This window comes from Prunus dulcis, chromosome 4 (assembly GCF_902201215.1).
Source record: "Prunus dulcis chromosome 4, ALMONDv2, whole genome shotgun sequence".
NCBI lineage: Eukaryota > Viridiplantae > Streptophyta > Magnoliopsida > Rosales > Rosaceae > Prunus > Prunus dulcis.
In genome coordinates this window covers 2,189,114-2,211,122 of record NC_047653.1, presented here as the reverse complement: position 1 = coordinate 2,211,122, position 22,009 = coordinate 2,189,114, and the positions used below count along the sequence as shown (strand labels likewise).

Here is a 22,009-nt window from a genome sequence, read left to right as displayed (position 1 = left end):
TACCAAGTTTGAAATTCTCCGTCCCATTAATTAAAGGAAAAAAAAAAACCTAGATGTGTTGTGTCTGTGCCAGCATAAGCTCGTTGCACGGCACCGACCGAAAAAAAAAAAAAAAAAAAAAGGCTCGTTGCACGGCATAGATACAGCAGGTGTGTTGCGCTGAACTGCTTAGAATTCATTGTGATCAATCAAATTTAATACATTAGCTTAATGTGTTGAAAAATTTCCACTCCATCAAATATGACAAGTGAAAAGGGTATTACATTGTCTCAATTTACATCACTAAACAGTTCCACCTCAGGTGACAGTCCAGAATTGACACATTATAGTATTGCCAATTCCCACAGAGATGGGCACTGAAAGAAAACTGGCAATTGGACTACAGTAACTACCGTCAATGGTTAGTGTGTGCCGTGACTATTATGCGTAGTCGTGACTCTGAGCATAGCCGAAAGCTGCTGTCCAAGCCAAATTTCTTTCTACTTCTGCTATATAAACATCAATAGTGTGTCACAAATCTCCAGACCTACATAAGCTCTTTCAATGGTCTTGGAAGGAATCTGTCATCAACCACACAAAAAAAGTGGAGTTACAAGGCGGCATCGCCTTCCAAAAACTTGCGAGGATGGCTTATAAGCATTTGGTGTTGGGGAGGGGGAACTGTTACAAGTTACAACAATGACAGAAAACCCCAAGAATGTTAGGACTTTATTGCCCGGAAGCACCTCCCCGTTCTTTCACAAGAATCTTAAATGAAGCTGCAAGCTCAATCTCGTCCACGTGACTTCTTCAGCCCACATGTTGTAAGAGGTTAGGGCCATTTGGCACTTCTGAATCTCCATGGTCCTAACCATTCTCTATAATATGTACTGCAGGCATGTCACATCAGTAGTTATACCAAATTGGGATGAAATGGTGGTATGACTTTCAGGGAACTGGTGGAGCATTTTTCGGATATCTAGCAGAAGAGGGCATTCGTTGCAAAACTTGTGGAAACTCCTGCTTCATACGTTTACTGGACATCCCTTGCAATGACCTTTTTTCTCATTACCAGAAACACCAAAAATTAGAAAGGGGAGGGAGAATACACAATATACATATAAAGAAGATATTGACTAGCAGCTGACAAAATTTACAAGAAGACAAGGAAAAAGTCTGTCCTATGTGTTATTTTGTTATTCTGCAGAAAGTCGACAAAGAAAGCAAGAGAGTTTTGGAATAAACTAAACAGACAATTCATTTTCAAATTATCCTCATAACCCTAGATTTAAGTTGTTGGCAGGAGCTATAAAAGCGTTTATCTAAGTTGCAAGAGCTCTCATGCCAAGTGAACGTGAAGCAACAGAAATCAACCCCAAAACAAAAAAGAGGAGTCGAGAGATGAACTAAAATCCCACCAAATAATTGGATATGTTTCCAAGAATCCAACCAAGAAGGGAAAGAAATGAGAATAATTCCTTAACCTTGTTGCTGGGCTTGTAAAATACCCCAGGACTGGGCACACAGCATGAGCTGCGTCACAAAAGAATGAACTAATATGCTCTTCCAAAATGAGGTCTCTTGGTGCTCAAAGGACCACTTGTAGAGCGAGTAAAGTAAACTGGAACTGAACCATCAAGCCCCACAAACACAGTGCTAGCAAGGTTCTGTGGCTGGTTGACCCAACCATAGTTCAAACTTCATTATGAAATTGACGAAAATAACTAAATACTTGCAGCTAATGAATTCACACACCTTGGAGAACCCTGACGTTTTTGAGCATATAGCGTTGATGTTAGACTTCCGAGCGCCTTTTCAGCAGCCTAAGGAAAAGAATATTTAGGTGCTCAGATAAATATTTTGAAAATAATTAAGGCCCCAAGAAGGGAAATCAATTGGAGCACAAGATATATTACCTGCATCTTAGCCTCATCCCACGTCAATCCAATTCCCTTCCCCAAAACCTCTCCATCTATTTCAACCTGAAACATGAGACCGACAGAGAATTTTATAGAAAGAAAAAAGAAGCATGCCTCAAGGATGCTAAAAGATTATCCTTAAAATCATGCAGCTTTGAAATCCCAAACAACTGCCAGCATCGACACTTCTAAAAAGCACAACCAACACGATTAATACTTTCTCACTGCAGACATCCCTTGGAAGTTGAGGGCCCAAAAACAATTCTCAGAGCTCACGAGTTTTTTTTGCTTGAACTCCAAAACAACTTTCAAACCCTCAGTTCTCATTTTCTCCCTTTGCACCAAAACCCAAAGACCTGATCAGTATTCATGATGATGATTCATTCATACCAAAAACTCAATTAAACCACCTTTTAATTACTGTTACTGATCAACCAAGCGAAGAGGGATGTATTATTCTTGATCCAGTACATGAGAAAGAAAAGGAAAAAATAAAAAAAGCAATCCCAATACCAATGGAATCTGCTTTGCAATTCACATTATATATAAAAATTGTATTCTGAAGTTCTTAAAATTAGTTTCATTTCCGTAGTTTCTTTCAACATATAACAAAGTTTACCCAGGAATTCCGAGAAGGGTCATAATATTCTGCACTTCCAGACAATGAAATATAGAAACTTGAAGACACAAGTGAGCTCAAATACAAACCTGTACATGAACTTCATCTTTCTCGACTGAATTAGTTGAAGGTGGAGGTCGTGGTTGGAAAACTACACCAAGGCCCTCCATCATACACTGAAGTAGCACAAAATCATGAACCGTCAATAATCATAACATCATTCAGCCACTGCAAATAGCAATCTAATTGTTTGGGGGAAGAGAGAGAGAGAGAGAGAGTAGAGCCAACTATCAAGTTTTGAGTCTTACAAGTTCTTTGAGTGTAGACACTGAACTCATTGACTTTTTAGAGCCTTCCAGCCTAGGATCTAGTGGCCTAGAAGGCTCTGATGAAGTTGAAGATGACAGGGACTCCTCTTTGGGAAATGGCTGGATCCCAAAAGAATTCAAATTACCCGCAAAACCATTGCTGTTAACATTAGGAAACTTGTTCATATCCCCATGAACGGACACAGAATCAGGCTTGACACGGGAAAGGTATATATCTGCAAAAACATTGTCAACGACGGTCATACACATTGTCCACTAAGAAGAGATTAAAGATAGGAGCTTTTCTAATCATAAGCTGCAGCAACTACAACCCCAAACAGGCACAATAAGAACTACCGAGAATGGCAGATCACCCTAGCTAGTGGCAATAAATACAACAATAAGAAATCTTACTGGCTAAATTTTTTAGAGAACCCTCAGCAGCCTGGTAATGAGCTTCCCTTCTCGTTTTACCACTTCCTTCACCAATTTTCTCTCCAGCAAACCAAGCCTACAAAAGGAAAAATGGGCTAAGCTCATTCACATTTGACATCTCTCTCCACAAAGAAATAGGCAACATTTCAATTGTAATGTATTTCTATGAAATAAGGATCTTATATATTTACAATTTCTGGTTTATAAAATTAATAAATCACCAAAGCTTAGTGAGTAACATGTACTATAAAAGCAAAAGCATTAACTATGAGAACAATATTTTATTGAGAGTTCCATTTTATATCATCTCTCCAGTATGATTATTTTAATAAGAAAAGAATGTGACTCCCTCTTCATTTTGAGACCAAGTTATCAATTTGTGGACGAAGTCCCAAAGATACTAGAAATTTCCCTCATCTCTACAATTTTCTTATAGGTCTTCAGAAAAATAAATGTTGAAATGTACAAAGATTGTCTCAAACTCACAGGAATTGTTTCATATATCAAAAGACATGTTAAATTATTTAACTAACCGTTTACACACGAGCTCTCCTCAACAGAACATTATACTGTGGTTAGATAAGTTCAAAACATGATATCCCTGAGACTAAAGTGGAATTACAAGGTAGCAAGTCACAGAATTGAAAGTACCTCAACATAAAACTGCAGTTCCGTACCAGCAACCAAAGCTGGCCTAAACTCCACCTGTAAGTTCCCATTTAGAAATGGGAGGAAGGGGAAAAAGAAATAAGATGGAGCCCGAAGGTTTGATATATGCAAATATGCTAGACTAACTTTTCTTTTGCAAGACAAACAGCGCAAAATACCTTGGCTCCACACTTCATTGCAATTTCCTGTAAAACTCCAGCAGGAGTTTCTGCATTTGATATAGCTCGTCCAGATTCAAAGTCAACATCTCTGTTGCTGGAAGAGGATCGACTTAAGGGAATCTCCTCACCTTCAAAAATTCACATTCCCTTTATATAACACCACTCTCATTATAAAATACAATAATTGCATATAAACAAAAAGACTGCAAACAAAATTTACACAAGTTAAGAAAGACAAGAACCAATAAAGCTCCATTTAGATAAAAATTCAAATTGAAGAGATGATAACACAATTGGATATTAATACTCAATTAATCAACTTCCAAAAAAAAAAAAAAAACAATCACCTCCATGGTATAGTTTCATAGTACACAGCTGACGGTAAAAGTAGTTTTTAAAAATGTACGCATTGAAAACAGCATCATCAATGAATTTGTACTAGAATAATAAAAAAACCATGGGAGTCATCTTAATATTCAAATGTGCATGTCATAGCTCACCTGACAATGAATGATAACCAGACAATGCATGGTTGAATCTCAACCGATCATCTCTATGAAATGCCTGGAAAACAATAATCTTTTAGCACTGATAATGTTCACCAATTACTAGCAACATCAACCACTCAACATAAAAGTTTAGGATTAAAGTCAGATCAACAAAGTACCAATTACCTCTTTTGGCAATCTCTGGTTTTCTTGAAGAATTCTATCAGATGGAATCGAATTCTCAACCTTAGGGAAAAAAGACGAGTGATGAGGTCGATGCTTCTCAATCTGCACTGGTTCTGGATCTAAAGGAAGATCTTTGGATACCATCCGGCTCAGTTGCCGTGGGCTCATCTCTTCCTCCACTGGAAACCAGCCTGGACGTGATTGCGCTCGTGGAACAGAGGCTTGCATTGGAGTTCTTACAGGAAATGGAGGCTCACTTGGTGGTTGATCTCTTGTATCTTGGCCATGCTGCAAAATCAGCAGCCTCCGCCTTGTATCGGGGTCTAATTCCGATTCAGGTACCTCACCCTCCTCTCTAGCAGGAGAACTTTGCAAGCTTGGTTCTGCAGAGCCAACATGACCCAAAGGTTTAACCAGTGAAGCTGCCTGAGGGAACTGTATACTAGGAAAAGACATCACTGATGGCTGAGTTGTTGGCAGTGAAAGTGTGCTAGAAGAAGGAGGCACTGTGTACTGAAGAGGAGCAAGCCTTGGATCTATGCTAGTGACTACTGAAGATACCATTGAAGCAGCTGGGGTTGCTTCCTACAAACAAGAAACAGGTTAAAATTTAGTTTAGTTTAACAAAAATTGCATATACAGATGCAAATACATTTAGCCAAAGTGGAAAATTCCCATGTCAAGCCAAAGGGTACATCTCTTAATGTTTCCAGATTCCAGATAAAACAATATACGTGTACATGTATCAATATTGAATCTGTAACTACCTTCATTCTTCTTTCAACCTCAACATCTGTTATGCCATCAAAAGGAAGAGGGTCCCTGTTTCCATTTAAAGCAGAAGAATCATCCTGAAGAGCCAAAAACTATTAGTGTAATTATAATTATTATAAAAAAAAAGGTAAGCATGGTGTGATGGTTGAGTTTTCCGGAAGAATTCCAGTTTAAAAAAAAAAATTGCAACTGACCTCTGAAACTAGATAATTGCTCACATCAGGAGAAGGGACATCTTTAATATCGTCTTCATAGAAAACTTCAGGAATCTTTTGTAGAAGACTGTCATCAAATTCTCTGTCATCACATCCAAAGGTGGTGTCATGCTAACAGAAAAACATTATTTCACTCATAAAACAATGAGTGGCTTCATATAAAAACAGTCTAGGGGTTTTATTTTCTTACCTAAAAAATCCACCTCTGACATTGCAGGCAACGTTTCTTGCAACACACAGGACAGGAACGGCATTATTTGCCTATAGCATAAGGAGTTACAATCAGTTAAAGATAAAGAAAAAAAAAGTTAAGCAAACGTGTATCATTGACAATAGAGCAGTTTTAACAAAGTTAATAGCCATATGCAATAATGCAAAGACCTTTACCTCAGCTTGAGGAGCATAGTATGGCGCAAATGCAGGAACAACATGCACCCGAGGTTGATCTCTGTCATCCCACACTTTCAAGCGATCATCAATTACCAATGCCATCTTAGGATGGCATAAGCTTTCTTGGAAGACATTGAACAACGACTTCCTTGAACCTATTATAATAAATTAAATAAGTTAATTAAACAGAGAAATGTACATACTTTTCTCTCCAATTGCAAGACAAATTTATAAATGAATTATTACACTTACCAGACTTGACACACACAATGCGATCCAATAATTTGTTCGAGTTTATCAGATTTGAATCAGGATCCAGAAGCCTCCACATTTCTAAAGCATAATCCCTTTCAGCCATTGTGCAAACATAAACCTCAAAGCGCTTACGCCCTCTTGCAGTCAAGTAACTCCGAAGATCCTCCCATGCAGGTCTCAACCTCACAAGAACACTTGTATCACGAATCTAAGACAGAAACTCTACGTTACTTATGACACCTTATAATGATGAAGCAGAAACAAAGTACGGCAAAAGAATAGATACTTCAACAAAACAACAAAAGGTATTCCCACACCATACAGACGAACCGATCAAGATGATGTTAAAATGACAAAATGACCAGATGAGGATAAACAAATGACGAAGATAATCAACTGCTACACTCCTTTCATAATTTAATAGATGAGGCAAGAGGGAAAAAAAGGCAGCTCAATGGGCTTAAGTTACATACCTGTGGATTAATGCGAGTCAGTATAATGTTTTTCTCGTGTAACCTTATAAGTGGCCGAATAATAGGTTGATGATTATCGGACAAGGCTGGAACAGCCTCAGATTGAGTTTTGATCACCCTCCCGTTTTCAACAACTTGATCATTTTCAGCATACTGCTTCAATATAAACTTGTCATCTTGATATCGCTTGATCTCTGCAAGCATGCCAGAAATGCGTTGTGGGTCTACCTCACTGCTTATCTTCCTCTGTAGGGCCTCAATTCGATCCTCAAACGAGCGCATTGTATTTGCAACAATGAGTGTTTCATCAAGATCAAACACAATGCCAAGACATCTAAGGTTCAGCATGACAAGGCAAGAATTGTAGAGTCCTGGTGCAACACTGAATCCCCAGAAACATGGATACCTTTTATCACCATTCCTGGAGCGCATGGCAACCAAATGGAGCTCCTCCCCTCCTAGCGGCATTACTGCAGTCTGTGGATAAGCATGATGAAAATCATTCTCAAGGTTTGCACAAACTACCATTCACAAGAATCAAACTTGAGGAGGAAAGGATAAATTTTACTGATGTGCAGAGCAATATGACAAATATCATTGGCACAAAACAAAAATGACATTCTAAAACACCAAAACGATTACAAACCAATTAACATTAACGCAAAAAAATTTAAATGATCAACAGAACAAGAGAGCAATTGCTTGCTTCCATTTCATAAACGCTCTAAACTGCATTCCAACAGATAACAGAACTGAAAACTTGTCCTGCAGAATTCTGGAGTTCTTTCTCAAAACATCCACCTGCAGCAAATCAACATTATCCATTCTTGTAAAAGATAATTCATGCAATCATCATCTCTCCATGGAAGAGAATCCAGCAACCACATGTACAGTAAGATCAATACGAAATTGTCACCCAAAAAAAAAACCTATGGTATATTCTTAGCATCAAAGACTTCTGTCATAGTACATAACTCAGTAAGTTTAGGAATAAAGTTCAACTTCAGTTCTATGAAATAAGTCCACAACTTCAGTTCAAAACAGTTTCAACAACATGCAGAACCAGTTAAAGTTCAGACAGCTCATGTAATTTGGGGCAAAATTGACTGGGTTCAAAGAAAGTTTCAAAATTTACAGTAAATTACACAAATGGGTCCCCTGTGAAATTGTTCAGAGTTCTGTAATAACATTATGAAGGAAGAGGGATAGGGTTCATTCTAATCTGAATATTTTCTTATAAAGAAGGTTCAATTTGAATCTGGGTTTCCATTACTTTTGCTTATATCTTCTTCTTTTTTTTTTTTTTTTCATTCTTGAGTTTTCATTTTCTTCTGGGAGCAGTTTAATTCAATGTTGTTGTGCTATACCTTGTTCTCCATGACACACGAGGAGTGCAAAAGAAAGAGCGGCGTGTCCTGAGACTGCGAGGTCTTTGACTCCATTTTGAAGCAAACACCATGAGAGCTTATGGTATGAAGCACTGCCACTGGTGGACATCTCTCACTTGATTGCGAAAAATAGCTTATTCTGATTTCCTTCAACTCATCAACCAAATTCTTGTTCTTGTTCTTGTTCTCGTTCTCTTCTGGGTATATTTCTACCTCCCCAAGTAACTCTTCACCTTTATACACCAACGACTTATACATTTTCCCTCACCGGCCGAAAACCATCCAAAAAACCCTGAAAGTTTTATCCCCTCCTTTGATTTGTCATCAAAGTTACATTCAATAAACACATCATCGATTTCTTTGATTTTCTTTCAAAATCAACGTCGTCGTCAAAAACAAACTTAATATAATCCCATTTTTGCTTTTAAATCACTGATCCTTGGAGAAAAAAAATCAAATAAAAAAAATTAGGGGTTATTTTCAAGTAGAAGATCTTAGATCCGTGATTGGTGATCCAGCCTTTACAAATAGAAATCGGTTTTTTTATCTGAATTGTGGCGGTAAAGCTAGGGTTTGGTGATATTGATGATGATGATGAAAAACAAGGAGTCGTCAAGAAGAGAAACCCTAGATCCAGATAGCGAAAGGTCAAAATAGCACTGCAATTCGTAAGTCAGATAATTGTATTTATAAAAACTTTAATATAAAATAAACGACACCCGACTCTTGGGCCAATTTCCTAATTTATATTTTTCTCATGCTATTAATAGAAATTTCAAAAATATCTTATTTTTCTAGATCTTCTATTATTACACAAATATTAAGTTAATGTGACGTGTATAAAAAATCAGGGGCTTAGGTGAATTGTAAGTTCATAAATATGGGGAAATTTGGGAATTTGGAAAGTTTTGGGTGACGGGGTTGACGGATTAGATTTTGGGGGTATAGTACGTGGCAGACGGTGGTTGGTTGGCAGTATACATGGCTGTGGTTTTTTATGGCGATAGATGGCTGTGGTTTTAGATTCTCAATCTTTGACTGCCCCCGCTCGCATGGAGATTTACACTTGGGCAATATAGATGGCTGTGGTCACTCACCGTTGGATGTAAATTCAACGGTTTATTCATTCTTGCACTCTTTTTAAGAAACTTTTTTGAACCGTTGGATGTTATATCCAATGATGAGTGATCGCAGTCTCTTAGACCCCTGTAATCCAAGAGATCGGAGCTGTATACAATTATAGTATACACATAGTGTGAAAGCGTTACAAATTTGGTAAAACTATTTTTGACGAAACCTCGTCCATCAAAATAAATTGCGATATTGAATGTATTAATTTATTACGGTTCAAAGAATATAGACTTTTGTCAAAATAAACTGTGCATTGAATGTTTTTTCTATTATTATTAAATTCTACTTTTTAAGAGTTTGCACATCTCAACATAAAAAGAATTGGATAGAGTAACATTATGGGCACAAACTATATCTCAACTTTTATTTTACGTGTACTACTATGTTGCATGTAGCATTTGAGTTACTAAACTAGGGCTGTGCAATGCAGATCCAAATTAAGCCCCGTTTGGATTTTTTTTTTTTTTTTTTTGCCAACAATCTATTTCACTTTAAAGTTAAGCAGTTTAAGGTGTTTGATAAAAGTAAAATATCCCGATTATTTTAAAAGCAGTGGCCTTTTGACAGCAACTTTTAAAAGCTGGCTTTAGGTTGCTTTTCAAAGCTTCTTTCAAAAGAAACAGAGATGAACATTTAATGAATTTTTTTAATTCCCAAAATACCATCATTCATTTTAAAAAATGACACTACCTCCACTTCCACATCCAACTCCACCACTTGCACCACCACATTCACTACTTCTACAACCACCGCCACCACATCCTCCTCCTCCTCATCCTTTGCCACCCCCACCCCAACCATCACCTCATTCACCACCACCACCTCCTCCTCCACCTCCACCTCCACCACCACCACCACCTCCTCCAAAACCTCCACAGCCAAAGCCACCAACCCCACCACCACCACCACCTTCGCCATCCCCACCACCATAACTACCACAACCACTAACTCCACCTTTATCACCACCACCTCCACTCCATCACCACCACTATCACCACATGATTAGTACATAACACTTTTAACATTGCGTCTATTTTAGTCATTATTTACAGTTACAATAATTTTATATTAAATTTTACCAAATGGTTTTGACACTGCTTTTTGTACTAACAACTCTTTAAAAATATTGTTTACCAAAGATGGAGCCACTTTACTTTACAGCTAATTATTTTCAAAGTACAGTAGAAGCAACTTTTTTTAAAAGTGACAGCAATTCCAAACTAAGCCTTAATCCATTAAAACATATCAATTTAATCCAATTTTTATTGATTCTAACAACATTGACAGATTGAATTGAATCATAAAAATATAAATTCAATTGAATCAGTTTGGATAGCAAATTAAGAATTGAAAATCCAACCTAACCAATTCAATGTATACATTAATATATTAATGTCAGATATTTAATTGGATTGAATTTGGTATTATATGTAATGAAAGATTATCAAGTTTTTTTGTGATGGTTATTTTTTCATACAAACTGATGATCCAATCCAATCTAATTCATTGTACATTTAATTAAATTGTAAAATCTATAATCCAATAAAAATTTTGATTGGAATGAATTGGTAAAAAAATAATTGGTTCAAACCTCACCCATAACATAAAAAAAATAAATTATATCACATCAATTGAGCTTTTTAAAAACTTTGAATATTATCGCCCAAAAAAAAAAAAAGGATATAAGTTGGTGATATTCCTAATTGTTTCCTAGATAAATTGGACTCACTCTTTTCACACACACACTCTTTTTTATTTTATTTTTTTGTTTAAATAGACAATGTGTTAAGATACATTTTAAATAATATATTTAGTCATATATCTATTTTTAGCATTAATACTATAGATAAACTCTATGCTATTTAATTTTCTACAAAAAAAACTCAAAAAATGAAAACTGGCTTTATTGATTATTTATTTATTTATTATCTCGAATGATCAATTTCTCCTCATAAGTATCTGTGTGTATCTAATTGACTCTAAAGACGAATGAATTGCACTGCAGCGAAGGAAATGTATGCAGAATTTGAGTTTGTACTGAGAAAACAAGTATGCATAATAGTGTTTGAAATCAATGCGATCATGAACGTATCATGGTCCACCTAACCTTTAATAAAATATGACTTTGAACTTATTGGTTAAATAAGCTGGTCAACCTTACCCACCCTACCAATTATCAACCTGTTGAACTTATTTATGTCGTTTCCATTTTTATTTCGTAAAACAAAATTAAACGATATGGACTGGGCCATATATCTTTCTGCAGCTAGCCCAATCGAAAAGGGCTTCAATTGCTAACCGAAGCAACAAATGGATTGGATCATGGAAAGCTAGGACTAGGATTGAATAAAAAAATAAAATAGGTATTTAATTTTTAGCACTAGTGACCTACACTATTTAATTTTTATAAATAAACTCAAAAAAAGACAGCTAGCCCATTGAATTTAATTTTGATTATTAAATTACTTTGATGTCATATTGAGTGTTTTGAGGTTTTTTCAATGAGGTTTTAGAATTGGGCTTGTTTTAAGAAATTAATGACAATTTTATAATTTACAGGAAGTTTGAAGTCTCTTTGTTATGTTGTAAATAGACTTTTGGTGTGTCTCTATCTCTAAAGTTCATTTCATTTAGTTTTTTTAAAATAATAATTTGGGCCTTTATATTCGGCATAATAATGAAAACTCACAAAATAAAATTCTTACAAAACTTTTTATCATCTAAATTTTAAAAAACTTGGATTTAAGGGATTAATCAAGTTTTGAGTCTTAAGCTTTGTAATTTTGAACCCAATAGTTGTTCTAATTCACAACAAAAAATTAAAGAAAAAAAATAAAATTAGGTTTCTCTTACTGCATTTTTTCTTCCCAAACACTACAACCCCTTCCCCCAATTTTACTTGCCATTTGAAAAAAAGGCTCATAAGAAGAAATGGCAGTATTGTCAAATGCTCGGATGGAGCCATATCTCCCCTAGCTAGAAAATTGTATTGTGATTGACTACAGTAACTTGCATCACCACCAACAACAAAAACATGGTAACCAAATCCCCATAAATTACTAAAACCGCACTTAGGCACAGGCCATCGGTAAGATAGGTCGCATAAATTATGAGATGATGTGAAAAATATTGTCCTTTAAAAAGAAAAAGAAATTGTTCATCTATATATATATATATATATAAAGGAAAATGATGAGAATTGTGAAACATTCAAAATACTAGAAAATGCCCATAGTTAATGCAAACATTAAGAATTGAAATTATTAATTAAATGAGGATAATATAGTAAATTCACAATTTTTCAAATTAAAAAATTAAAAATAAAAGAAAATTCAGATAATGAATAATATTTTTATGAAACACAACTACTCATTATCTTTTTTAATTCTAACATAAATTTAAATTTTTTTAAAAAAAGCCTATCGCAGGCGTGGAAGCGCATACAGAGAGGCTAGTTAAAATTAAACAAAAGAATAAACTTAATATGTTAGGTCATCTCTAGTTATATGACTAAATCTAGTCGATGACTATAAAGTTATCCCTCTAAAATATTAATTTTTTAAAAAATAGTGTAGGGCTAAATTTTTTTCATTTCCAACAATGTATGACTATATTTTAGGGCCCCCTATATTTTATTATTGTGAGACAAACTATAGTACAACACTCATACAATTCATTACTATGTATTGTTTAGATGGGGCCCGGCTTACTTCACCTAGAGGTGAGGGGACGCCAATTTTTTTTTAAAATTTGAAAAAATTTATAAAATATTCCTTTTTTTTGTGTGGGTATAAATACCTACCTATTCTAACATAAATTTCTCACAACATCTTCATTATTTTACATATTTTTTTTCCCTCAATTTCATCTGTTTACATAATTTATCACAATCTCTTCATTCTTTTACAAACTTTCCTTCATATTTTTTCATTTAAATTAATTTTAAAGTTATTTTTAGAACAAGAAAAAATCTAATCATAAATCTATAGGGCTAATCATGTGCTGACACGTGGATGTCAAAAATCCTAACCTAAAATATTTTTCTCTTCTAAAATATATTTTAAATAGGATATGAATAGTAGTTTAATTAAATTACATAATAAATATACTAAAAATGATTAAAACATTAAATTTAGCCCTTTATTACTAGAACGATTAAAATGTAGCATGATACCATTACCATTCTTTATAAAATTATGTTTTGGAGGGCTAAATGTTACCCTGCCCACCCGGAGATGGCTTAAGTGAGTAGTAGAATGAATGTTTTGGATGGCTTAAGTGAGTAATAAATGGATGATGTCGTATTACTTGTTTAATAAAATTATAAAGGAATAGAAACAATTGTCGTTTATGTTTAAACCTTAAAAAGACTCGGGTAAACGACCCGTGGTTGGTGCTTTCGCCAGTTTATAGTTAGTTCCCCCAAGGCGATCTGCCCACGAGCAGCAGGATCCGAATTCGAAATGACCCAAACTTCGTAAAAGACACAAATACCCTCGAATAGATACAACCAAGAAAAGGGTGATTGGGCAAAAGAAGAAAAAGGGCACAGAATTTCACAAACAACGGCAGCCCAAAGCCTTTCAAAACCAAATCAAATCGAAGCCACCAAAACCTTTCAGTCTCAAACCCAAAAAACCCCAAAGTTTTCTCCATCTCTCTCATCAATTTGTCCTAAGACCTCCTTTTCCTTCTTCTTGAGCTGAGAGTTTCAGAGACCTGGCCATAGCTCTAGCTCCAGCTCAACTCTTTCGTTTTCCAATTCCGTCCTTCAATTTCAAATCTTTTTGATTCCCCGAAAGCCCTTTTCTTTTTTCGTTCAAACATGCCCATCCCTAACTGATACAGCAGAAGCAGCCGAAACGCCGCCGTATAAACGAAGATGATCGTGAGAACGTACGGTCGTCGCAAGGGAGGCATTCCTAGAACTTATTCCGACTCAACGTTAAACGACGCCGTTCACGACGACGACGACAGCAACGACCCCTTCGGATTTTCTGTGTCTCAACCTCAAGAAAGCTCCCAAGACCACCTCTACAGCAGTCTTAATTTCTCATCTCAAGACTCCTCTTCCCAGTGGGCCCACTTTGATTCGGACCCCTACGTCCCCGAGGACTCTCTGAAGCGCTCCTCTTTCGACGGTCCGGTAAACGGCGCCGTTAGGAGGTCCAAGAAAGCCAAGACTCGAAAGGAGGTGGTCAAGAACTCCAGGCCGCCGTCAATTCTCGCGACGTCGACTTTGATGGAGGCACAGGAATTTGGGGAGATGATGGAGCATGTGGACGAGGTCAATTTCGCTTTGGATGGGCTTAGGAAGGGTCAGCCAGTTCGGATCAGAAGGGCTAGCTTGTTGTCCTTGTTGTCTATCTGTGGCACGGCTCAGCAGAGACGGCTTCTCAGGACGCAGGGGTAGGTTAGGTTGATTTAACTACTTTTGGATGGGTTCTTGGATTAAAAAAATTCGATTTTGGAAATGGGGTTATGTCAAATGTCAAGAATTTCTTGATGGGTAATGGTAATGTTAGTTTCAGTCGTTCTTGATGGATATTTGATTTTTGGATACGTGGGGTGTGCGAATTAGAAGTAGTTCTTGATAGGCATGTGGCTTGGAGATATGTGTCTCTGTATTTTAAGTCCATCTTGATTGGGTTGTGAGTTTAAAATGAGGTTTTGGAGATGTGCGGTTAGAGATGCGTAGAATTTATTTGAAATTTGCTTACCGAGTGTGTGTATGACTTGCTGTGTTGAATGTATCTAGGGTCACATGATAATGTATTAGAAAATTATATTTGATTGCTAATTTTTTTCATCCCAAAGTATCAGGTGTTTTGGCATATCATTTAGGGTCTGTTTACTCCAATAATCTAGAAACTATGTAGTGAGTGCCTACTAGAAATTGTCGTTCACAAGTTTTTGCAAAGTCCTTCTCTATCCAAATTGCTGTTTCATTTTTGGGGAATACATTGATCTGAAGTGCCTTGTTTTCAGGATGGCAAAAACAATAATCGAGGCTATATTGGGTCTCAGCTTTGATGATTCACCCAGCAATCTGGCTGCCACAACTATTTTCTATGTTTTGACAAGTGATGTAAGTCACTTAGTTTATTGACAAGTGATGATTCTAATATGATCTTCTGAGTTATTTTGGCTTGTTTTCTGGGGCATTCCGGTACTACTTGTGTCTGCTGTGATGCTTCAAAAGTATATATGCATCAATGAAGTTCCTTTTTCTCTTAATAACGATCCTAAAGGTTTGTCACCTCTCACTATTGCAGGGTCAGGATGATCACCTTCTGGAATCACCGAGCTCTATTAATTTTTTGATTAGGTTTTGCAAACCAATTGTCTCAAACACTATTGAAGATAAAGCACCTAAAATTGGACGGAAGCTTCTAGCATTGCGTATGGGTGCTGACATCTCGCAATGTACAACGAAAAGATTAGACTCCAGCTCTGCTGCCATCTTTTCCAAAGTTCAAGAAATTCTTGTAGGTTGCAAGGAATTGAAACCAAGTTGTGCGGATGATGGTGAAATGGGAAAGCCAGAGTTATGCCCAAAATGGATAGCTTTGCTGACTATGGAGAAAGCTTGCTTATCCACTATTTCTCTTGAAGGTCTGGTTCTGTGTTGAAGCTGATGGTTTTCTGATTATGATAATATTGTTACATTTTATTAAGTCTGGATCTCAAGCATTAGTTAGATTGTTTGTGAACGAGAAATCTAGGCATGAGATTGATGCTTCCTATTGGTTGTAAAGAGCAAAGTAATTTATAAGTAAGAACTTCAAATTCTGTGATGTTTCTTGGTTAAGTTCTTGTCAAACTTTTAGCTGGGGTTTGGGATAGTGCAAATCATTACATAAACTGCTTTTCAATTTTGTTCACTATCCACTATGCAGTCTAGTATATGCAATGTAGAGGGTACAGTTGCAACATTCTGATATTCCCGATGACTATGCGTTAAATTTTCAAATTGTTCTTTCTTAACCCTTTGGGATATGTCGGTAATTATAATGTGTTTCTTTATCTTTACATCTGCATTATTTTCGCTTTCCCGTTTGATTTGTCCCTGGATGGTTCATTTCTTAACTGGACTGTGCTTTCAGAAACCTCTGGTACAGTAAGGAAGTCTGGGAGCAACTTTAAGGAAAAATTACGAGAGCTTGGAGGTCTTGATGCTGTCTTTGAGGTTTCCGTGAGTTGCCATTCCGATATGGAGGTGTGAGCCTGTATGTTTGTTTGATCTCATTGTCTGTTTCATTATATTGGAAGAAATACCAAGGGGCCATAATACTTTAAACAGTTCTGAGAGATACTTACTACTCCTGCTTCAATAATAATTTATATGAGAAGTTGTGGTTCCCTGTGTAAATCATAAATTTCTGTGAAGAAATAATGCATGTAATGGGAAAGAACAGCAATAACACCATGCAGCCTTACTCCATCCAGTTTAATAGAGATGCAAGTTTCTTGTGTTCTTTCACGTATATATTTCTTTAGTTTATTGATGAACTATGACACCAGATTAGTAGCTTTACAGTAATAATGAACAGTTATCTATTTGCCCTCCGTTATCGTCAGCTTATTTATTGTTCATCATCGTTCCTGATTTTCTTGAGTAGTTATGTATGCTAATGACATCACTGTTCAGTCACTGCTTTATCAATTCAATATCTACTTTTGAAGTTTTGTTTTTTCTTTCCTTATTACATGTGCATCATGCGTTTTGAGTTGTGATAAGTTAGTAACCAAACAAAGTAGTCATTAAATAATTGTTTCCCCTGTATCCTCTCTTGGTTTTCCATCCAAAACCTGGGGTTTATGGTACTCAATTGTTAGTTGGGAAAATGTATATTTTTTTAAGTGTATGTAATTAATATGCAGGGTTGGTTAAAAGATAGCTCGCCTTCTGCATGGGAAAAGGAAATCGACATGGTGCGGAGCCTGGTTCTGCTTTTGAAATGTTTGAAGATTATGGAAAACGCCACGTTCCTGAGTAAAGAGAATCAGGTATGTTTAGATGTGATTTAGGGTCAGTTAGTCACACACACACACACACACTCTCTCTCTCTCTCTCTCTCTCTCTCTCTCTCTCATATAAAATGATTTATTTTTCTTTCTCTTTAGTTTGTAAAATTCACACTGCATACAAACTCAAACTGATACTGCATTATGATGTTGGGTTATTATTATTAATAACTATTGAAAGTGGAAATAAAATCTTTGCATCCATGCTTTCTTAACAGAGCCATTTGCTAGGAATGAAACGACACTTGGATCCTGCAGGAAATCCCATGTCTTTTACAGAACTTGTTATAAGTGCCATCAATATTCTATCAGGTAACTTATAATCTCTGGAGTTACTGATGATTCTTACTCTTTTTGGCTTTCTAATAATTAATGCATTGTTTCCTAGGTCTTTATCTACATAAAAATTTCTCTTCTGCCTCCAATGATGAAAAGTCTTTAAATCTTTCTAATGGGAGTAAAAATGCTTCTGAGAAGAGCTCCGATGTATGTCAGGGCAGCCGATTTTTGCCCACTGCTCGCTCTGTGTATTCTATATCCAGTTCGGAAACTACCAGCACCTCCATGACTGATACTTATTCAGTGAAGACGGGACTCAATTCTTCCAGATATGGTTCATCCAGTGGTACATCAAGGCATTTAAATGGTGGAACCTGTACATTTAGCTGTGCTTCTAGGAAGGATGCTGGTCTCAGTCAGAGATCCTATATTTCTGATGACTCCAAAATTGATCTTTCTGAGAGTCAGGATCCTTTTGCATTTAGCTATGATGATTCCAGGAAACGTTCTGGTCTCAGTCAAAGATCGTATGTTTCTGAAGACTCCAAAATTGATCTTTCACAGGAGAGTCAAGATCCTTTTGCATTTGATGAAGATGATTTTAAACCTTCCAAGTGGGACCTATTATCTGGCAAGAAAAAGATATCTCTATCGCAACAGAATGAGGCAGCATACAGAGAACTTGATAACACTTTGCAGCTGATTATGAGCCAAGAAGCATCAAGTAATGGAGAAAACCATCAGGCACATGAGACATCCTATTCAGGGGCTGTTGGTAGAGAAGGTTCCGGTCTTCTAGCGGACTGCCTTCTTACTGCTGTCAAGGTAATTCCACAATCCGATATTTTAAACCTCTTTAGGGGTGAGGTTCTGGGCAGCTTATGGGCATTGGTTTTTATGCTGATTTTAGAGATTATTGTCATTCTTCTATAAAGTTGGATTTGTTAGCAGCTGTGACATGAGACTAGATTTTTCGATTTTTGAGTCTTTTCTGACTTACCATTATTTGAGTGGTCTTTTATTGTATTTTCTCTTTTCTCTTCAGATTGTGAATTCCTTATACACTTTGTAATTAGTTTTCCTACTATAATAAAATTCTGTTTCTCTAAAAAACAATTGCTAGATGCTTTGTGTTGGATGATATGTAGGTGTAGGGTCCCTTTCTCTGAACCTTAAGATATATCTTTGGTTACTGTTCGCATGATTTAATTTTAGCTCTCAACAATGACTTATTCAATTATTCTCAGTGTAACTTTTATGTTTATTAATACTCATCAGGTATTTGAATAATAGAAGAATGCTGTTTCCATTAATTGCAACCCCATCTAGATTCTTCTTACAGGTGAAGCCGTTGAACTGTATAAACTCATAAATGTCTTTCTTGGCAGGTTCTGATGAACTTGGCAAATGATAATCCTGTTGGCTGCCAGCAAATTGCTGCCAATGGAGGACTGGAGACCTTGTCTTCTTTGATTGCCAACCACTTCCCTTTGTTCAGCTCATTATCATCTCCCTTCAGCGAGAGAAGTGAGAATACTTCAAGCGTTGAACTTGGCCATCAGAATAATAGACATCTTACTGATCAAGAGCTAGACTTTCTTGTTGCTATTTTGGGCCTGCTTGTGAACTTGGTTGAGAAAGATGGCCAAAACAGGTAACATGGAGTTCTCCATTTTTGTCCAGCTGTTTATGTATTTTGTTCTTCAAGCTTTTGTTATTGGAACAATACATTGTTACCCTTGTACTCTATTCCCCCTTAACAACCAACCTTCCTTTACATTTTGGAGAGTGAGCATTTTAATTGTTTTCCCTGTCTGTTCATATTTAACCTCAATTTGTGAATCAACGTAGAGAACCCATTACCATGGTTGGTCCAATGAAATGGAGTCCTTGGGAGGGTAGAAAATATATTGTAGGGAAGAAAACACCAAACTCTGTTATATTTTGTCATCTTCAACATTTCCTCTGTATTCCAAGCCAGTCCTAATTTCATCATTGGGCCACTTGTATCTCAATAACTTCAGACAACAAAAGATGCTATATAATTATAGACACCCTAGTACCTGTGCTGCAGATTAAACAGTCTTAGTTTCTTGTATTTTTTTGTAAATTCACACTGGCACATTTTATTACTGTCACGCTTTTAATTTATAATGGTGTTCCATCCAGATCACGGCTTGCAGCAGCTAGTGTTCATGTACCTAGTTCAGAAGGGTTTGAAGAGGAGAGCCGCAAGGATCTAATTCTGCTTATCTGCTCTATTTTCCTTGCCAACCAAGGTGCAGGCGAGGGAGGTGCAGAAGAAATGATTTTGCCAGTGGGTGACATGTTCTTATTTTCTATAAAAATTTCCGCTTCGTTGTCTTAATTGTGATTTCTTTTGAAAACACAAAGGCCTGTCTTCCAAAACAAAAATGAGAAATTTAATTTTTCCTTTCCAAGGTCAGAGAGTGGAGCATTTGTATTCTTAGAATCAGCCCATACTAGATAGTTTCTACTTTCCAAAAACATAAACCATTTTGCAAAATGTAACGAACAGGCTCTCCGTTTTTTTTACATATTTTTGTTATTTCTATGTTTTGGGTGTCTCGTCTACTTTCAATATTCTGGGGTGTTTTCAATATTCTGGGGTGTTCTACTACTTTAGTGTTTACTAGACATCTGATCATAGTCTTCTAATTCTGGTTTTGTTGTTTTTGTACAGAACGACGAGGCAGCTGTATTACAAGGGGAACAAGAAGCGGAGAAAATGATAGTGGAAGCTTATTCTGCCCTTCTTCTAGCATTCCTTTCAACTGAAAGGTTGGTTTGTTTTCTCTCTTTCTGTGTATCAAGCTTCTTTGACATATCCTCAATGCAAAATTTCTTTGCTGTACTCAGTAAGAGCATACGTGATGCGATTGCTGACTGTCTCCCAGATCGCAGCCTGGCTATCCTAGTACCTGTGTTGGACAGATTTGTGGTATGTGTTTTAACTTCTGTTCTTTTTCAGTAACGAAAATACCCTATTTTTTATTTAAAAAAAAGTCAAAAATATAAAAAATTGTCCGGAGGGTCTTTCTATTTCTTCACCTCATCATGGGGCCACCTGTTGGACTTTGGCCAAAAACAGCAATGGCCTATAGTCTGCCCAACTGCATGGTCTTCCTTCAAGGAGTCTTTATCAAATTACCCTGTTTTTCTGGTCAACTGATCTCTCAGCATCTTCTGCACTGTATTGCGGCATGCTGGCGGGAACCAAATCTGTAGTTGGTGCTATAAAGTGCTTCCAACAAACTCGAAATAATTTATTGATAATAATTCCGGGAGATGAAAATGCATAACATGTGGTCTATGTAACATGGAAAAGTTTGATAATGGTGCACATAGTTTGTTCACTAATGGCAACTTTGATTTCTTCTTCAGGCATTCCATTTGACGTTAAACATGATATCTCCAGAAACTCATAAAGCTGTGAGCGAAGTAATTGAGTCATGTAGGATACGATGAGAGGAGCTTCCTTTCAGAGATGGAAATCCTGTACAGATTTGGCTTTCCTTTCAGATAAATTGTTTACCCAACGCCACGACACTCATAAAGTTGCGATTTCAGCTGCATGCACACTATCGAATCGATCTGACTGCAGGCTTGTTTGCTTGTATTTTTTCTTCTTTTTGGCCCCGCCTTTATGCTATTATTCTTTTGAATCTTTTTAGTTTTTCACCATACTGGAGCAGGCAAGATAGACATACTTGTATACGAAATATGATAGCTTAATGAAAATGTCTTACTTTCGTCGGTTGTCCATGTGTGTGATTAGCAATTTTTGTAAGTCTTCTACTCTTTTTTAAATGTCAGCATTTCTTCCAGTGTTTCTTTCATGGTTTCTGATCAATGTGGTGTGGACGCAACATTTTTATTGCCAACTTCAGAACCTCCTCCACAATCAGCATTAGCATATCATGAGCGAAATATTTTTCCACAAGCAACTAACTAGAGGGTCTTAAACTCAAACAGCGATCAATTAGAATCAGAAAATGTGGAATAATGCGTATGACATGAACATGATGGCAATGGCATTGCCGTTTTCACCCTACTAATTTACAAAAACATTAGGGCAGGCCATTATTGGGTTTTCGCATTTCATTTGTGCTTCTAAGTCTTAAGAATATAGGATGCTACACCATCATCAATTCTAAAGTCTAAACCAAAAAATTGAATTTGACAAAAAGAAAAATAGGTTTTTACAAATGAGTCTATTTTAGCGTGACATATTATACAGATATCCATATATAGCCTATTTATAAAGAAAAAACCCAAACTAGCCGCTTGT

The 22,009-nt window shown here is 36.4% G+C and overlaps 2 protein-coding genes across 2 annotated transcripts; one reads left to right on the top strand and one right to left on the bottom strand.

Annotated features, from left to right (window-relative positions):
* Positions 1 to 207: 207 nt before the first annotated feature.
* Positions 208 to 8,956, bottom strand: LOC117624527 (RNA polymerase II C-terminal domain phosphatase-like 1). The gene is made up of 17 exons (XM_034355827.1): positions 8,239 to 8,956; positions 6,872 to 7,348; positions 6,396 to 6,606; positions 6,141 to 6,298; positions 5,944 to 6,014; positions 5,733 to 5,835; positions 5,532 to 5,615; positions 4,765 to 5,349; positions 4,591 to 4,654; positions 4,088 to 4,218; positions 3,912 to 3,965; positions 3,240 to 3,336; positions 2,826 to 3,061; positions 2,607 to 2,693; positions 1,896 to 1,961; positions 1,735 to 1,802; positions 208 to 1,036 (listed from the first exon to the last, which is right to left on the bottom strand). Exons 1-17 carry the CDS (start codon positions 8,515 to 8,517, stop codon positions 928 to 930), a joined length of 2,880 nt encoding a protein of 959 aa, XP_034211718.1. The 5' UTR covers positions 8,518 to 8,956; the 3' UTR covers positions 208 to 927.
* Positions 8,957 to 13,929: 4,973 nt separating this feature from the next.
* On the top strand, positions 13,930 to 21,550 carry LOC117624508. Its single transcript, XM_034355800.1, has 12 exons — positions 13,930 to 14,799; positions 15,379 to 15,478; positions 15,666 to 16,005; positions 16,497 to 16,609; positions 17,275 to 17,400; positions 17,637 to 17,730; positions 17,807 to 18,522; positions 19,086 to 19,351; positions 19,867 to 20,014; positions 20,402 to 20,499; positions 20,578 to 20,659; positions 21,103 to 21,550. Exons 1-12 carry the CDS (start codon positions 14,273 to 14,275, stop codon positions 21,184 to 21,186), a joined length of 2,694 nt encoding a protein of 897 aa, XP_034211691.1. The 5' UTR covers positions 13,930 to 14,272; the 3' UTR covers positions 21,187 to 21,550.
* Positions 21,551 to 22,009: the final 459 nt, after the last annotated feature.

What these genes read in the sequence shown, in the direction of transcription:
- LOC117624508 (XM_034355800.1), top strand. Translation starts at nt 14,273, where the DNA reads ATGATCGTGAGAACGTACGGTCGTCGCAAGGGAGGCATTCCTAGAACT. An exon ending in TCCTGAGTAAAGAGAATCAG is followed by an intron (nt 17,401 to 17,636) that starts GTATGTTTAGAT and finishes CTTTCTTAACAG; the next exon opens with AGCCATTTGCTAGGAATGAA. An exon ending in TGCCATCAATATTCTATCAG is followed by an intron (nt 17,731 to 17,806) that starts GTAACTTATAAT and finishes ATTGTTTCCTAG; the next exon opens with GTCTTTATCTACATAAAAAT.
- LOC117624527 (XM_034355827.1), bottom strand. Translation starts at nt 8,517, where the DNA reads ATGTATAAGTCGTTGGTGTATAAAGGTGAAGAGTTACTTGGGGAGGTA. An exon ending in TGGTTATCATTCATTGTCAG is followed by an intron (nt 4,219 to 4,590) that starts GTGAGCTATGAC and finishes GAATTTTTGAAG; the next exon opens with GTGAGGAGATTCCCTTAAGT. An exon ending in AAACGTCAGGGTTCTCCAAG is followed by an intron (nt 1,037 to 1,734) that starts GTGTGTGAATTC and finishes ATGAGAAAAAAG; the next exon opens with GTCATTGCAAGGGATGTCCA.